General features: G+C 41.3%; 1 protein-coding gene across 2 annotated transcripts in view; it reads left to right on the top strand.

The window, feature by feature from the left end:
* Positions 1-605: 605 nt before the first annotated feature.
* Positions 606-15,439, top strand: part of LOC110486086 (EGF-containing fibulin-like extracellular matrix protein 1) — a 40,343-nt gene continuing 25,509 nt past the window's right edge. The window contains exons 1-2 of one of the 2 annotated variants that reach the window (XM_021557429.3): positions 606-1,183; positions 3,165-3,255. In XM_021557429.3, the coding sequence (XP_021413104.1) occupies positions 3,175-3,255 (81 nt within the window). In that variant the 5' untranslated portion in view covers positions 606-1,183; positions 3,165-3,174. The remainder of the gene's footprint in view (positions 1,184-3,164; positions 3,256-15,439) is intronic. The other variant, XM_021557430.3, reaches the window with a different exon arrangement.

Below are 15,439 nucleotides of genomic sequence, written 5' to 3'. Positions count from 1 at the left end.
AAAATGTACGCAGTATAAAGTACATAATTTTCTTTAGGAATGTACAGTGAAAGTTGTCAAATCTAAAAAGTAAAGTACAGATACCACAAAAAACGACTTTAGTACTTTACAATATTTTTACTTAAGTACTTTACAGTGGTTTTTGAGACGTGGAGTCAACAAAAGCTGCAATCACTAGGTATTTTGTAGCAAATTAAATATATTTTATACATAAGCTCTTTTTTTTTTTTTTTACCAAAACTGACAACTGTGTTCATTTGCATGACAATTAATTGTGACCCAAAATTCCATAATTGTCCCATCTCTAGTTGGTTTCTCTGACCCTGGGGATATGTTAAGCCCCCCAACATTCTGTATTGTTCAGTTGAAGTTATAATTAAAAGTGTACAGTTTGCTATGACATCTGTGGTCATCTGTCCTTCAAACCTAACACTAGTCTTAGGCTTATAAATCAAGGGTTGCTTCATTAATTTAAATAAATGTAAATCTTACAGGCAGAGGCTGTCAGAGGAACTGTGATAACGGAAGAATCTCAATTGTCCCCTCTGACCTTCTCCAATGGGTTTTGAGAAGGAAGGGAGGAGAACGGACATCAGGAGTATCCAATTGAGATTGTCCCTGTGTTGTCAATGTTAGGATATAAATTGGATGTTCATCATTGATTAGTAATGACGATAAAATCCTGTCTGTCATCTGAACTAATTGAGATGGTAGTTGCCTGTCAAGATTAAAGTTACGATTTATAGAGCTCCTGTATGTCTGGTCTTAGACTTCATATAGTTTACGCTACACTCTCTGATCCCTCTAAACAGGGCTTAACAATTACATTGGAACAAAAACATTCTGGCCCTGACTGGCAGTGCCAAGTTGTCCTATTACATCTACCTGCCTCAATATTTTCACATCTCCGGTAGAGGGGGCGCAATGCTTTTTATTAGATACAGTAAAAATTACTTTGCAACGTTAAAGAGACAAAAACCTTTGACGCGGATGTAACCTGTAAAGATAGCACCACCTCCCGATCCTTTTGTTACCCTGTGATAGCCTGGTAATTTGTACATAAGTGTACTGATTTCAGGGAGAAGTTGCTTCTTCAGACTCACCATCACTTCTGACGGGACCCTCCGGAGGAAAATAATCAATTCAATATTGATACACTCCCAACTAAAAAGTAATTTTACAGGTAAATTGCAATCTTATCGAATGCAAATGAAACCGTACATTGCATAGCCTAACGTTACATTTTGCACTACTCCAAATTAGGTTGCATGTCATTATGATACTAATCTACATTTGATCTGTTGAATTGAATGCGCATTGTTCAGGAGACGTTAAATTATTTATTACAAATCCAATATATGATGTTTGTATATATTGCATCATTGTTATAATCGGAAATTGGTTTTGTTTATAATCGCTGCATCAGACATTCGCACCATGTCGGAATTGACCGTTTCTATTCTAGGCCAATTTATGTATTTGACAGGGACAATGCATTAATTAACATTTAATGTGCCAGATTTAGCCAGTTTGGTAGTTTTCATCTGTAGTCCCTGGGAAGATAGTTGGCTATCTAGCCTGTGGTTTATCTTGTAACTCAAACGTTACTACGTGGGGCGATTAGTGTTAAAATATGTTATGTTGATAACGCTAGATACGACACCAATAGGATATAATGATTTATTAAACTTTAAAGTACTTACATTATTAACAAGAGCTAAACGCGGAATGGGGATGTACTTTCAGAGAAAACATGAAACTGATAGGGTGATTCAGAAGGTAGCTGGAGGGAGATTTGAACCTTTGCCAATAAAAAAGTGAATGCAACCTGGTCTCAGAGCATTTCGTATCATTCAGTAAGTACATTTGTGACACTCCATTTAGTTATCTTATGGTATGTATTAATTTGTGGATGTCGCAAGGTTAGGGGAAGGATTAGCTCTAATGATAAGTTGTTGCCAATTAGCTAAAAACAAGTAGTAAGTAATTAGCAAAAATGCTAAAGTTGTCTTCGAGATTCAAACATGCAACCTCTTATGATTTTCCCTTAAGTAACATTCTGTCTCATGTAACCATACCAAACGGAACATATCATACTAAATTGGGTGTCCTGGATTTACTTTTACTGTGTTACATCTAGTCTATGAGACCTGGCTGTGCTCCCAATGGAGATGTTTGTACTTGCCTAACAATTACTTTCCTGATGTAATTATTTTTCTTAACAACATACCAACTGATGGTGCAATAAAGACACTTTACAATTGGTTTTCACTCTGCACGCATGCACACACACACACACACACACACACACACACACACACACACACACATACACACACACACACACACACACACACACAGCCAATTATTCTGTAGTCAAGTTCACTGTTGTAATTATGGAGGAGAATGGCAGAGTCATAGCTGTGTGATTTACTAGTGTCTGCATCCCAGCTGACCCACTATTTGGGACAATCTTAATACATACAGTACCTACTTTTTCAGACACTGGATACGCAATATCGATATGCCAGCATCAGCTCCTTGAGCATTAGGCATTGTGGTATTACTGTAAGTTTGCCACAGGTCATGCCCTGGAATTTGAACATGATTTTCCAAGCATTTCCTGTTTTCAATGAAGGGACATCGTGCAAAGGGGATGTTGCTCTATCCAGCTTAGGAAAATAGTTAAATAGTAATAGAATGTGCTGAATTCTTCATTAAGGAAGTTTTTCTATACAGGTCATAATGCCAATTTTCAAATAGTAATGGCAATTATAATGTATGCACCATATAATGTTATAATCAGCATATCTAGCCTGTGGTTTATCTTATATAATTTCATGATAATATAACATAAAACGGACAGAGCTATGAATTTGGTTTGTGAGAATCATGTCCATGCTGACACAGATCTCAACTTAGTGCCTTCCTCAGCATGTGTTAGAAAACTGGAGTGAGTGAGTACTGGCCATGGGAATGTCACAGGAAGGTTGTGGACTACCATTTGGGAAACATAAAGAAAACTTGACCAAATTAGATGTATTCTGCAAACATTTTGCCATTGTATACAGACATTTCTGGAACATTCTGAGACTCAACATGTTCACAAGGACACTTACTTGAAAAACACATTTTCTCACTCAATCTTTTTCTCAATGTCGCAGGGACGTCACAATGCTACGGATTTACTTGTGCTTGAGTGTTGTTGTCAACGTGGCCGTCTCGCAGGAAGCTGAGGAACCCATCTCATACACGGCAAGTGCCACTCTCACAACCTCCACATGCATACACTGCAGTGCATGCTGCAACAAAAAAAATAGCACTAAAAGACGCAGCTCCTTACCGAAAAAACAGGCTTCTGTTCAACAGTTGTGGCAACTCTTTGGTAAATTTTTGTGCCAAGCTCAAATTTTCAGTTTTGTGGCAAACTGGCGTCAAATTTGCAGTGACTTGTGAACTTCTGGAAAACAATTCTAGAAAGCTTGTAGCGAACATCTATTGTTTCCTGCAACATATGAATATACCAATTAGTTCAGATTTTTGGTTACTTTCTGTATTAACAACATTTAATGCAGTGTTGGGGAGTAGTGAACTACATGTACACTGAACAAAACTATAAACGCAACATGTAGCAATTTCAACAATTTTACTGAGCTACAGTTCATATAAGGAAATCAGTCAGTTGAAATCAATTCATTAGGCCCTAATCGATGGATTTCACATGACTGGGACTACAGATATGATTATGTTGGTCATACACACCTTAAAAAAAGGTAGGGGCGTGGATCAGAAAACCCGTCAGCATCTGGTGTGACCACCATTTGCCTCATGTAGTGCGACACATCTCCTTAGCATAGAGTTGATCAGGGTGTTGATTGTGGCCTGTTGAATGTCCTTCCACTCTACTTCAATGGCTGTGCAAAGTTGCTGGATGTTGGCGGGAACTGGAACACGCTGTCATACACATCGATCCAGAGCCACTCCGACATCGATCGTCCTAATATTAATGTATTTCTTCATTCCATTCTTTTACTTTTAGATTTGTGTATTGTTGTGAATTGTTAGATACTACTGCACTGTTGGAGCTAGGAACACAAGCACAAACACCCTCAATAACATCTGCTAAATATGTGTATGTGACCAATAGATTTGATTTGAGAGCATCCCAAACATGCTCATTGGGTGGGTGACATCTCTGGTGAGTGTGCAGGCCATGGAAGAACTGGGCCATTTTCAACTTTCAAGAATTGTGTACAGATCCTTGCAATATCACTCTGAAACATGAGGTATGAATGGCACAACAAAGGGCCTCAGGATCTCATCACAGTATCTCTGTGCATTCAAATTGCCATCGATAAAATGCAATTGTGTTTGTTGTCCATAGCTTATTCCTGCCCATACCATAACCCCACTGCCACCATGGGGCATTCTGTTCACAATGTTGACATCAGCAAACTGCTCGCCCATATGACGCCATCTGCCTGGTACAGTTGATTCAGCCGTGAAGAGCACACTTCTCCAGCATGCCAGTGACCATCGAAGGTGAGCATTTGCCCACTGAAGTTGGTTATGACACCGAACTGCAGTCAGGTCAAGACCCTGGTGAGGACGAGGAGCAGGAAGATGAGCTTCCCTGAGACGGATTCTGACAGTTTGTGCAGAAATTCTTCTGTTGTGCAAACCGACAGTTTCTTCAGCTGTCTAGGTGGCTGGTCTCAGACGATCCCGCAGGTTAAGAAGTCGGATGTGGAGTTCCTGGGCTGGTGTGGTTACACGTGGTCTGCGATTGTGATGCCAATTGGATAAACTGCCAAATTCTCTAAAACGGCTTATGGTAGAGAAATTAACATTCAATTTTCTGGCAATAGCTCTGGTGGACATTCCTGCAGTCAGCATGCCAATTGCATGCTCCCTCAAAACAACATCTGTGGCATTGTGTTGTGTGGAAAAACTGCACATTTTAGTGGCCTTTATTGTCCTCAGCACTGTGTAATGATCATGCTTAATCAGCTTCTTGATATGCCACGCGTGTCAGGTGGATTAATTATCTTGCAAAGGAGAAATGCTTACTAACAGGGATGTAAAGAAATTTGTGAACAATTTGAGAGAAATACATTTTTGTGCACATGGAACATTTCTGGGATATTTTATTTCAGCTCATGAAACATGGGACCAAGATGTTACATTTATATTTTTGTTCAGCATATTTCAACTAGTAATTTAACTACATTTTCCAGTAGCTTGGTGGTAGTTGAGATATGTTCAAATCTAGGTAGTTAACAACTTTTTTTTGATGTTTTTTTATTTTTATTTTACCCCTTTTTCTCCCCAATTTCGTGGTATCCAATTGTTGTAGTAGCTACTATCTTGTCTCATTGCTACAACTCCCGTACGGGCTCGGGAGAGACGAAGGCTGAATGTCATGCGTCCTCCGATACACCGATACACCAGCCGTACTGCTTCTTAACACAGTGCGCATCCAACCCGGAAGCCAGCCGCACCAATGTGTCGGAGGCTACACCTGGCAACCTTGGCTAGCGCGCACTGCGCCCGGCCCGCCACAGGAGACAAGGAGATCCCTACCAACCAATCCCTCCCTAACCCGGACGACGCTGTACTGCTGTGCGTCGCCCCACAGACCGGGAGGGTCGCGGCTGGTTACGACAGAGCCTGGGCGCGAACCCAGGGACTCTGATGGCACAGCTGGCGCTGCAGTACAGCGCCCTTAACCACTGCGCCACCCGGGAGGCCTCAACAACCTTTTTACCAGGTAGTGGTGCAGCTAACTACTGGAACTACACAGTACTTTGTTTGCAAAAATGTTATAAATTATGGGTGAAGTAGGCAATCATTTACTTTATTTTTCAGGCATGAAACCTGCCCAATTCTCACTTAAAACATGGTCTATTAAACACAAAAACTTTCTGTTAAGATATGACCACAACGTGATCTGTTCTTGCAATTTGTGGTCTATGACATTTCAGATATACATGATCATTTTTTCACGAGGTAGTTTAAATGCAGTGAACTACCTTTTCAAAGTAACTTTAGGTAGCCCTTTACACTCGTACTTGTATACGGGTTGGAAATGGCAGATTTGGACACTGACAAGAGTGTAAATTTGAACACAGTGGCTGTACAGTAACGTTTTCAATGTTACTGTACAGCCACAGATGGCGCCGATAGAGATGGCAGCTTCGCTTCCAGTCCGGGAAGAACTATTGCAAGAACTATTGGGAAGAACTATTGGATATCAGAGAGACATCAACTTACCAGCACAACCAGCACTACGACCAGGAATACAATTTTCCCAAAGCGGATTCTTTGTCTGTGTCACAAACTTCAAAATGAGCTGACCAAGGCGCAGCGTGCATTGAGTTCCACATCTTTTTAATACAAAGTGAAACAAAACTTACAATGACCGTGAAGTCGTAGTGCCCACACACACTAACACAAACAATATCCCACAAATCCCACGAAAAATAGCTACTTAAATATGATCCCCAATTAGAGACAACGATTACCAGCTGCCTCTAATTGGGAATCATACAAAACACCAACATAGAAAATATAAACTAGAACACAACATAAAAATATTAAACTAGAATACCCCTAGTCACGCCCTGACCTACTACACCATAGAGAAACAAGGGCTCTCTATGGTTAGGGCGCGACAGTCTGCACCTCCCAGGGCATTTGAACTGATTCCAGAGGCTGACCCAAAACAATGCTGCCAGAGGAGAGGGCGCCGGAGCGGTCTTCTAGTGAGGCTTCGGATGTGCGCACACCTCCCACTGCTTCCGAGTATATTACTCGCTAATGTCCAGTCCCTAGTTAACAAAGTTGACGAAATCAGGGTAAGCGTTGCTTTCCAAAGAGATATCTAGGATTGTAACATACTCTGTTTCACGGAAACATGGCTAGCTGGGGACATGCCGTCGGAGTCCATACAGCCAACGGGATTTTCAGTGCATCACGCTGACAGGAATAAACATCTCTGGTAAGAAGAAGGGCCGGGGTGTATGTTTCATGATTAATTACTTATGGTGTAATTCTAACAACATACAGGAACTCAAGTCCTTTTATTCACCTGACCTAGAATTCCTCACAATCAAATGCCGACCGTATTATCTCCCAAGAGAACTATCCTCGGTTATCCGTCACAGCCGTGTATATCCCCCCGCAAGCGGATACCAAGACGGCCATCGAGGAAGTTCACTGGACTTTATGCAAACTGGAAACCATATATCCTGAGGCTGCATTTATTGTAGCTGTGGATTTTAACAAAGCTAATTTGAGAAAAAGGCTACCTAAATTCTATCAGCATATCGATTGCTGTACACTAGTGAGTAACACATACGAAAATTGCTACTCTAACTTCTGCGATGCATACAAGGCCCTCCCCCGCCCTCTTTTTGGCAAATCTGACCATGACTCCATCTTGTTGCTCCCCTCCTATAGGCAGAAACTAAAACAGGAAGTGCCCGTGCTTAGTTCTATCCAACCCTGGTCTGCCCAATCGAATTCCAAGCTTCAAGATTGCTTTGATCACGTGGACTGGGATATGTTCCCGGGTAGCCTCAGATAATAACATTGACGTACAGTGGAGAAAAAAAGTATTTAGTCAGCCACCAATTGTGCAAGTTCTCCCACTTAAAAAGATGAGAGAGGCCTGTAATGTTCATAATAGGTACACTTCAACTATGACAGACAAAATGAGAAAATAAATCCAGAAAATCACATTGTAGGATTTTTAATGAATTTATTTGCAAATTATCGTGGAAAATAAGTATTTGGTCACCTACAAACAAGCAAGAATTCTGTCTCTCACAGACCTGTAACTTCTTCTTTAAGAGGCTCCTCTGTCCTCCACTCGTTACCTGTATTAATGGCACCTCTCTGAACTTGTTATCAGTATAAAATACACCTGTCCACAACCTCAAACAGTCACACTCCAAACTCCACTATGGCCAAGACCAAAGAGCTGTCAAAGGACACCAGAAACAAAATTGTAGACCTGCAATAGGTAAGCAGCTTGGTTTGAAGAAATCAACTGTGGGAGCAATTATTAGGAAATGGAAGACATACAAGACCACTGATAATCTCCCTCGATCTGGGGCTCCACGCAAGATCTCACCCCGTGGGGTCAAAATGATCACAAGAACGGTGAGCAAAAATCCCAGAACAACACGGGGGACCTAGTGAATGACCTGCAGAGAGCTGGGACCAAAGTAACAAAGCCTACCATCAGTAGCACACTACGCCGCCAGGGACTCAAATCCTGCAGTGCCAGACGTGTCCCCCTGCTTAAGCCAGTACATATCCAGGCCCGTCTGAAGTTTGCTAGAGAGCATTTGGATGATCCAGAAGAAGATTGGTAAAAAATCAACTCGTCGTGTTTGGAGGACAAAGAATGCTGAGTTGCATCCAAAGAACACCATACCTACTGTGAAGCATGGGGGTGGAAACATCATGCTTTGGGGCTGTTTTTCTGCAAAGGGACCAGGACGACTGATCCGTGTAAAGGAAAGAATGAATGGGGCCATGTATCGTGAGATTTTGAGTGAAAACCTCCTTCCATCAGCAAGGGCATTGAAGATGAAACGTGGCTGGGTCTTTCAGCATGACAATGATCCCAAACACACCGCCCGGGCAACGAAGGAGTGGCTTCGTAGGAAGATTTGCAAGGTCCTGGAGTGGCCTAGCCAGTCTCCAGATCTCAACCCCATAGAAAATCTTTGGAGGGAATTGAAAGTCCGTGTTGCCCAGCAACAGCCCCAAAACATCACTGCTTTAGAGGAGATCTGCATGGAGGAATGGGCCAAAATACCAGCAACAGTGTGTGAAAACCTTGTGACTTACAGAAAACATTTGACCTCTGTCTTTGCCAACAAAGGGTATATAACAAAGTATTGAGATAAACTTTTGTTATTGACCAAATACTTATTTTCCACCATAATTTGCTAATAAATTCATAAAAAATCCTACAATGTGATTTTCTGGATTTTTTTTCCTCATTTTGTCTGTCATAGTTGAAGTGTACCTATGATGAAAATTACAGGCCTCTCTCATCTTTTTAAGTGGGAGAACTTGCACAATTGGTGGCTGACTAAATACTTTTTTGCCCCACTGTATATGCTGACTCGGTGAGTGAGTTTATAAGGAAGTGTATAGGAGATGTTTTTCCCACTGTGACTGCGAATTGATGGCGCCATTCGCGCAAAACTGAGAGCACGTACCACCGCATTTAATCATGGCGAGGTGACTGGAAATATGGCCAAATAGTTATTCCCTCCGTAAGGCAATCAAACAAGCAAACTGCCAATATAGAGACAAAGTGGAGTCGCAATTCTGGGACAGAGAGATAGAAGCTGTTTTTCAATCTCAAGCCATCAGATTGTTAAACAGCCACCACTAGCACAGAGGCGGTTGCCTACTTACAGACTTGATATCATTGGCCACTTTAATAAATGGAACACTAGTCACTTTAAAAATGCCACTTTAAGAATGTTTACATATCTCGCATTGCTCATCTCATATGTATATAATGCATACTGTATTCATTACTATCTATTCTTTACTATCCATTGCATCTTCCCGCTCTGTCACTGCTCATCCATATATTTTATACTTATATATTCTTATCCCATTCCTTCACTAGATTGTGTTATTAGGTTTTGTTGTGGAATTTGTTAGATATTAGGGTTGTTGTGGAATTGCTAGATATTACCTGTTAGATACTGCTGTACTGTTGGATCTAGAAGCATAAGCATTTTACTACACTCGCAAAAACATCTAACAATAAAATTTGCTTTGATTTGAACATGCTATACATGACGTCAGATCTCAGGGTCTCCACTTCACAGCTCTGTATGGGTTTTGACTGACAGCCGTTCTGAACTTGGGCACCACGTGCCAGTGATGCGTAGGCTGACTCATAACCCGCAGTCCCCACAGTTATACTGCGGGGAAGGCAGGTTTAGGGTCATGCAATATGGTGTGGATGAAGGGCGGGTGGGGGGCAGGTTAAATAAAGAGAACATAATAGCCTACTGTAGCCTACTGTTCAGATGGAATAAATTAAATCTGACTGTAGGTCTATAATCTTAATATTAATTCCTGCAGAATGAAGCATTTCTTCCAGTAAAATGATACACCAACTGTATGCAAAATTTTGACTCAGGAACTGGAGTGGATAAATATTATTATTTCTTTCAGCATCTTGAGAGAATGTTAATGTGCAGTTAGATTCAGGCTGTATCACAACCAGCCGTGATTGGGAGTCCCATAGGACCGGCTCACAATTGGCCCAGCGTCATCCGGGTTTGGCCGGTGTAGGCCGCCATTGTAAATAAGAATTTGTTCTTAACTGACTTGCCTAGTTAAATTAAGGTAAGGGGCCTCCCGAGTGGCGCACGGGTCTAAGGCTGTGCCACTAGAGCCGGCTGCGACCGGGAGGCCCATGGGGCGGCGCACAATTGACCCAGTGTCGTCCGGGTTAGGGGAGGGTTTGGCCGGCAGGGATATCCTTGTCTCATCGCACACTAGCGACTCCTGTGGTGGGCCGGACGCAGTGCACGCTGACCAGGTCGCCAGGTGTAAGGTGTTTCCTCTGACATATTGGTACGGCTTGCTTCCGGGTTGGATGGACAATGTGTCAAGAAGCAGTGCAGCTTGGTTGGGTTGTGTTTTGGAGACACATGGTTCTCGACCTTCGCCTCTCCTGAGTCCGTACGGGTGTTGCAGCGATGAGACAAGGCTGTAACTCCTACCAATTGGATACCATGAAATTTGGGACAAAAATGGGGTGTTAATACAAAAAACAACTATAAAAAATAAAAATAAATTAAATGTGAAAAAAAGATACTGTCTGTAGAGATGCTATCTTTATCAGCATCCTTAAAGCTAATAGTATTTCAACCACATAAAATATGCATCCGAACTGAAATCTAATATGTTGGGTCGTTTTCACAGCTTTCTCTTTCCTTTCCTTGCAACCGTTCAAACTGATGAAATTTGGACATTTTACACAGAAAATATTTTTAATTTTATTTGGGGGGGGGGTTATTGCATTTTTTCACCGGTCCCTTAACATGTTTGCTCCATTAAAGAAGCATAGATGACAGAGAACTTAACCAATGTCAACTAGATTGAAGCATTCATTCTATAGATATATGGCATTCTTCTGGCGAGCAAGGGTTTATTTAGTCACATAATGACAGAAGAGAAGCTGTATGTATCTATAGATATGTTGACTAACAAATAGCCTACAAAAATGTTGGAAATTATAAGCAGAAACATACAGTGCCTTGCGAAAGTATTCGGCCCCCTTGAACTTTGCGACCTTTTGCCACATTTCAGGCTTCAAACATAAAGATATACAACTGTATTGTTTTGTGAAGAATCAACAACAAGTGGGACACAATCATGAAGTGGAACGACATTTATTGGATATTTCAAACTTTTTTAACAAATCAAAAACTGAAAAATTGGGCGTGCAAAATTATTTAGCCCCTTTACTTTCAGTGCAGCAAACTCTCTCCAGAAGTTCAGTGAGGATCTCTGAATGATCCAATGTTGACCTAAATGACTAATGATGATAAATACAATCCACCTGTGTGTAATCAAGTCTCCGTATAAATGCACCTGCACTGTGATAGTCTCAGAGGTCCGTTAAAAGCGCAGAGAGCATCATGAAGAACAAGGAACACACCAGGCAGGTTCGAGATACTGTTGTGAAGAAGTTTAAAGCCGGATTTGGATACAAAAATATTTCCCAAGCTTTAAACATCCCAAGGAGCACTGTGCAAGCGATAATATTGAAATGGAAGGAGTATCAGACCACTGCAAATCTACCAAGACCTGGCCGTCCCTCTAAACTTTCAGCTCATACAAGGAGAAGACTGATCAGAGATGCAGCCAAGAGGCCCATGATCACTCTGGATGAACTGCAGAGATCTACAGCTGAGGTGGGAGACTCTGTCCATAGAACAACAATCAGTCGTATATTGCACAAATCTGGCCTTTATGGAAGAGTGGCAAGAAGAAAGCCATTTCTTAAAGATATCCATAAAAAGTGTTGGTTAAAGTTTGTAACAAGTCACCTGGGAGACACACCAAACATGTGGAAGAAGGTGCTCTGGTCAGATGAAACCAAAATTGAACTTTTTGGCAACAATGCAAAACGTTATGTTTGGCGTAAAAGCAACACAGCTGAACACACCATCCCCACTGTCAAACATGGTGGTGGCAGCATCATGGTTTGGGCCTGCTTTTCTTCAGCAGGGACAGGGAAGATGGTTAAAATTGATGGGAAGATGGATGGAGCCAAATACAGGACCATTCTGGAAGAAAACCTGATGTAGTCTGCAAAAGACCTGAGACTGGGACGGAGATTTGTCTTCCAACAAGACAATGATCCAAAACATAAAGCAAAATCTACAATGGAATGGTTCAAAATTAAACATATCCAGGTGTTAGAATGGCCAAGTCAAAGTCCAGACCTGAATCCAATCGAGAATCTGTGGAAAGAACTGTAAACTGCTGTTCACAAATGCTCTCCATCCAACCTCACTGAGCTCGAGCTGTTTTGCAAGGAGGAATGGGAAAAAATGTCAGTCTCTCGATGTGCAAAACTGATAGAGACATACCCCAAGCGACTTACAGCTGTAATCGCAGCAAAAGGTGGCGCTACAAAGTATTAACTTAAGGGGGCTGAATAATTTTGCACGCCCAAGTTTTCAGTTTTTGATTTGTTAAAAAAGTTTGAAATATCCAATAAATGTCGTTCCACTTCATGATTGTGTCCCACTTGTTGTTGATTCTTCACAAAAAAATACAGTTTTATATCTTTATGTTTGAAGCCTGAAATGTCGCAAAAGGTCGCAAAGTTCAAGGGGGCCGAATACTTTCGCAAGGCACTGTATCTTAATCATACAAAAAAAAAGCATGCACCTCCTGTCAAAAAAATCTTTCTACCGTCTCTGGCTGTGGCCTACAGCAAAAACATTTCTATATTACGGGTTAGGGTCGGTTCCGGGCCTCCAGATTTTCACTTTATCACTTATAGTCGGGCGGTTGTGGATGGGTTATTGGTAATTGCGAGCGTGTGTGGGTGAACGAACAGCTGACCTGCTCACCCCCACCACGCGCGACAAGAAGTTCCCAAACTTTGTTCTCAGGACTCCAAGGGGTGCACGTTTTGTTTTTTGGCCTAGCACTACACAGCCTAATCAAAAAAGGATCTAATGAACAAGCTTTTATCATTTTAATCAGCTGTGTAGTGTTAGGGCAAAAGCCAAAATGTGCACCTGGGGACCGAGTTTGGGAAATGCTGTGCAAGGGCATTGTGGACAGGGATGGCAGATGTGGGTGTAAGCATCTGCCTCTGATACCCAAAGGTTGAAAGTTCAAATCCAATGATAGAAAGTTATTTTTGTTTTAAGCCTAACCAAAACGTTACCTTTTTCCTTAAACATTCAGAGTTAATGCCTAACCTTAAGATTTCAGAGTTAATGCCTAAACTTAACCTTAAAAACATCCAAATGTGACGTTTGCAACAACTTCGAAACTTGACATTTGAACAACATGGATGAACGTCTAATTCTCAGATATAGTTAAGTAAACTATGTTTGTTAAAGGTAGTTGAACATCTTCCAGTGTGAAGTAATTGGTAGCTTGGAAAACTACATTTTCAGAGTAGCTTCCTCAACACTGATTAAATGTCTTATCTACATAAAACAAATCACACAACTTTTAGTTTAGCTTCTCTGTGAGCAGCAAGTTCATTTAAACATACTTAATGTACTAAATATACTAAACTACATACAGTGCCTTGCGAAAGTATTCGGCCCCCTTGAACTTTGCGACCTTTTGCCACATTTCAGGCTTCAAACATAAAGATATAAAACTGTATTTTTTTTGTGAAGAATCAACAACAAGTGGGACACAATCATGAAGTGGAACGACATTTATTGGATATTTCAAACTTTTTTAACAAATCAAAAACTGAAAAATTGGGCGTGCAAAATTATTCAGCCCCCTTAAGTTAATACTTTGTAGCGCCACCTTTTGCTGCGATTACAGCTGTAAGTCGCTTGGGGTATGTCTCTATCAGTTTTGCACATCGAGAGACTGAAATTTTTCCCATTCCTCCTTGCAAAACAGCTCGAGCTCAGTGAGGTTGGATGGAGAGCATTTGTGAACAGCAGTTTTCAGTTCTTTCCACAGATTCTCGATTGGATTCAGGTCTGGACTTTGACTTGGCCATTCTAACACCTGGATATGTTTATTTTTGAACCATTCCATTGTAGATTTTGCTTTATGTTTTGGATCATTGTCTTGTTGGAAGACAAATCTCCGTCCCAGTCTCAGGTCTTTTGCAGACTCCATCAGGTTTTCTTCCAGAATGGTCCTGTATTTGGCTCCATCCATCTTCCCATCAATTTTAACCATCTTCCATGTCCCTGCTGAAGAAAAGCAGGCCCAAACCATGATGCTGCCACCACCATGTTTGACAGTGGGGATGGTGTGTTCAGGGTGATGAGCTGTGTTGCTTTTACGCCAAACATAACGTTTTGCATTGTTGCCAAAAAGTTCAATTTTGGTTTCATCTGACCAGAGCACCTTCTTCCACATGTTTGGTGTGTCTCCCAGGTGGCTTGTGGCAAACTTTAAATGACACTTTTTATGGATATCTTTAAGAAATGGCTTTCTTCTTGCCACTCTTCCATAAAGGCCAGATTTGTGCAATATACGACTGATTGTTGTCCTATGGACAGTCTCCCACCTCAGCTGTAGATCTCTGCAGTTCATCCAGAGTGATCATAGGCCTCTTGGCTGCATCTCTGATCAGTCTTCTTGTATGAGCTGAAAGTTTAGAGGGACGGCCAGGTCTTGGTAGATTTGCAGTGGTCTGATACTCCTTCCATTTCAATATTATCGCTTGCACAGTGCTCCTTGGGATGTTTAAAGCTTGGGGAATATTTTTGTATCCAAATCCGGCTTTAAACTTCTTCACAACAGTATCTCGGACCTGCCTGGTGTGTTCCTTGTTCTTCATGATGCTCTCTGCGCTTTTAGTGGACCTCTGAGACTATCACAGTGCAGGTGCATTTATACGGAGACTTGATTACACACAGGTGGATTGTATTTATCATCATTAGTCATTTACGTCAACATTGGATCATTCAGAGATCCTCACTGAACTTCTGGAGAGAGTTTGCTGCACTGAAAGTAAAGGGGCTGAATAATTTTGCACGCCCAATTTTTCAGTTTTTGATTTGTTAAAAAAGTTTGAAATATCCAATAAATGTCGTTCCACTTCATGATTGTGTCCCACATGTTGTTGATTCTTCACAAAAAAATACAGTTTTATATCTTTATGTTTGAAGCCTGAAATGTGGCAAAAGGTCGCAAAGTTCAAGGGGGCCGAATACTT

This window comes from Oncorhynchus mykiss, chromosome 13 (assembly GCF_057628025.1).
Source record: "Oncorhynchus mykiss isolate SJ-2025 chromosome 13, ASM5762802v1, whole genome shotgun sequence".
Taxonomy (NCBI): domain Eukaryota; kingdom Metazoa; phylum Chordata; class Actinopteri; order Salmoniformes; family Salmonidae; genus Oncorhynchus; species Oncorhynchus mykiss.
This window is presented reverse-complemented; position numbering and strand designations above follow the sequence as displayed.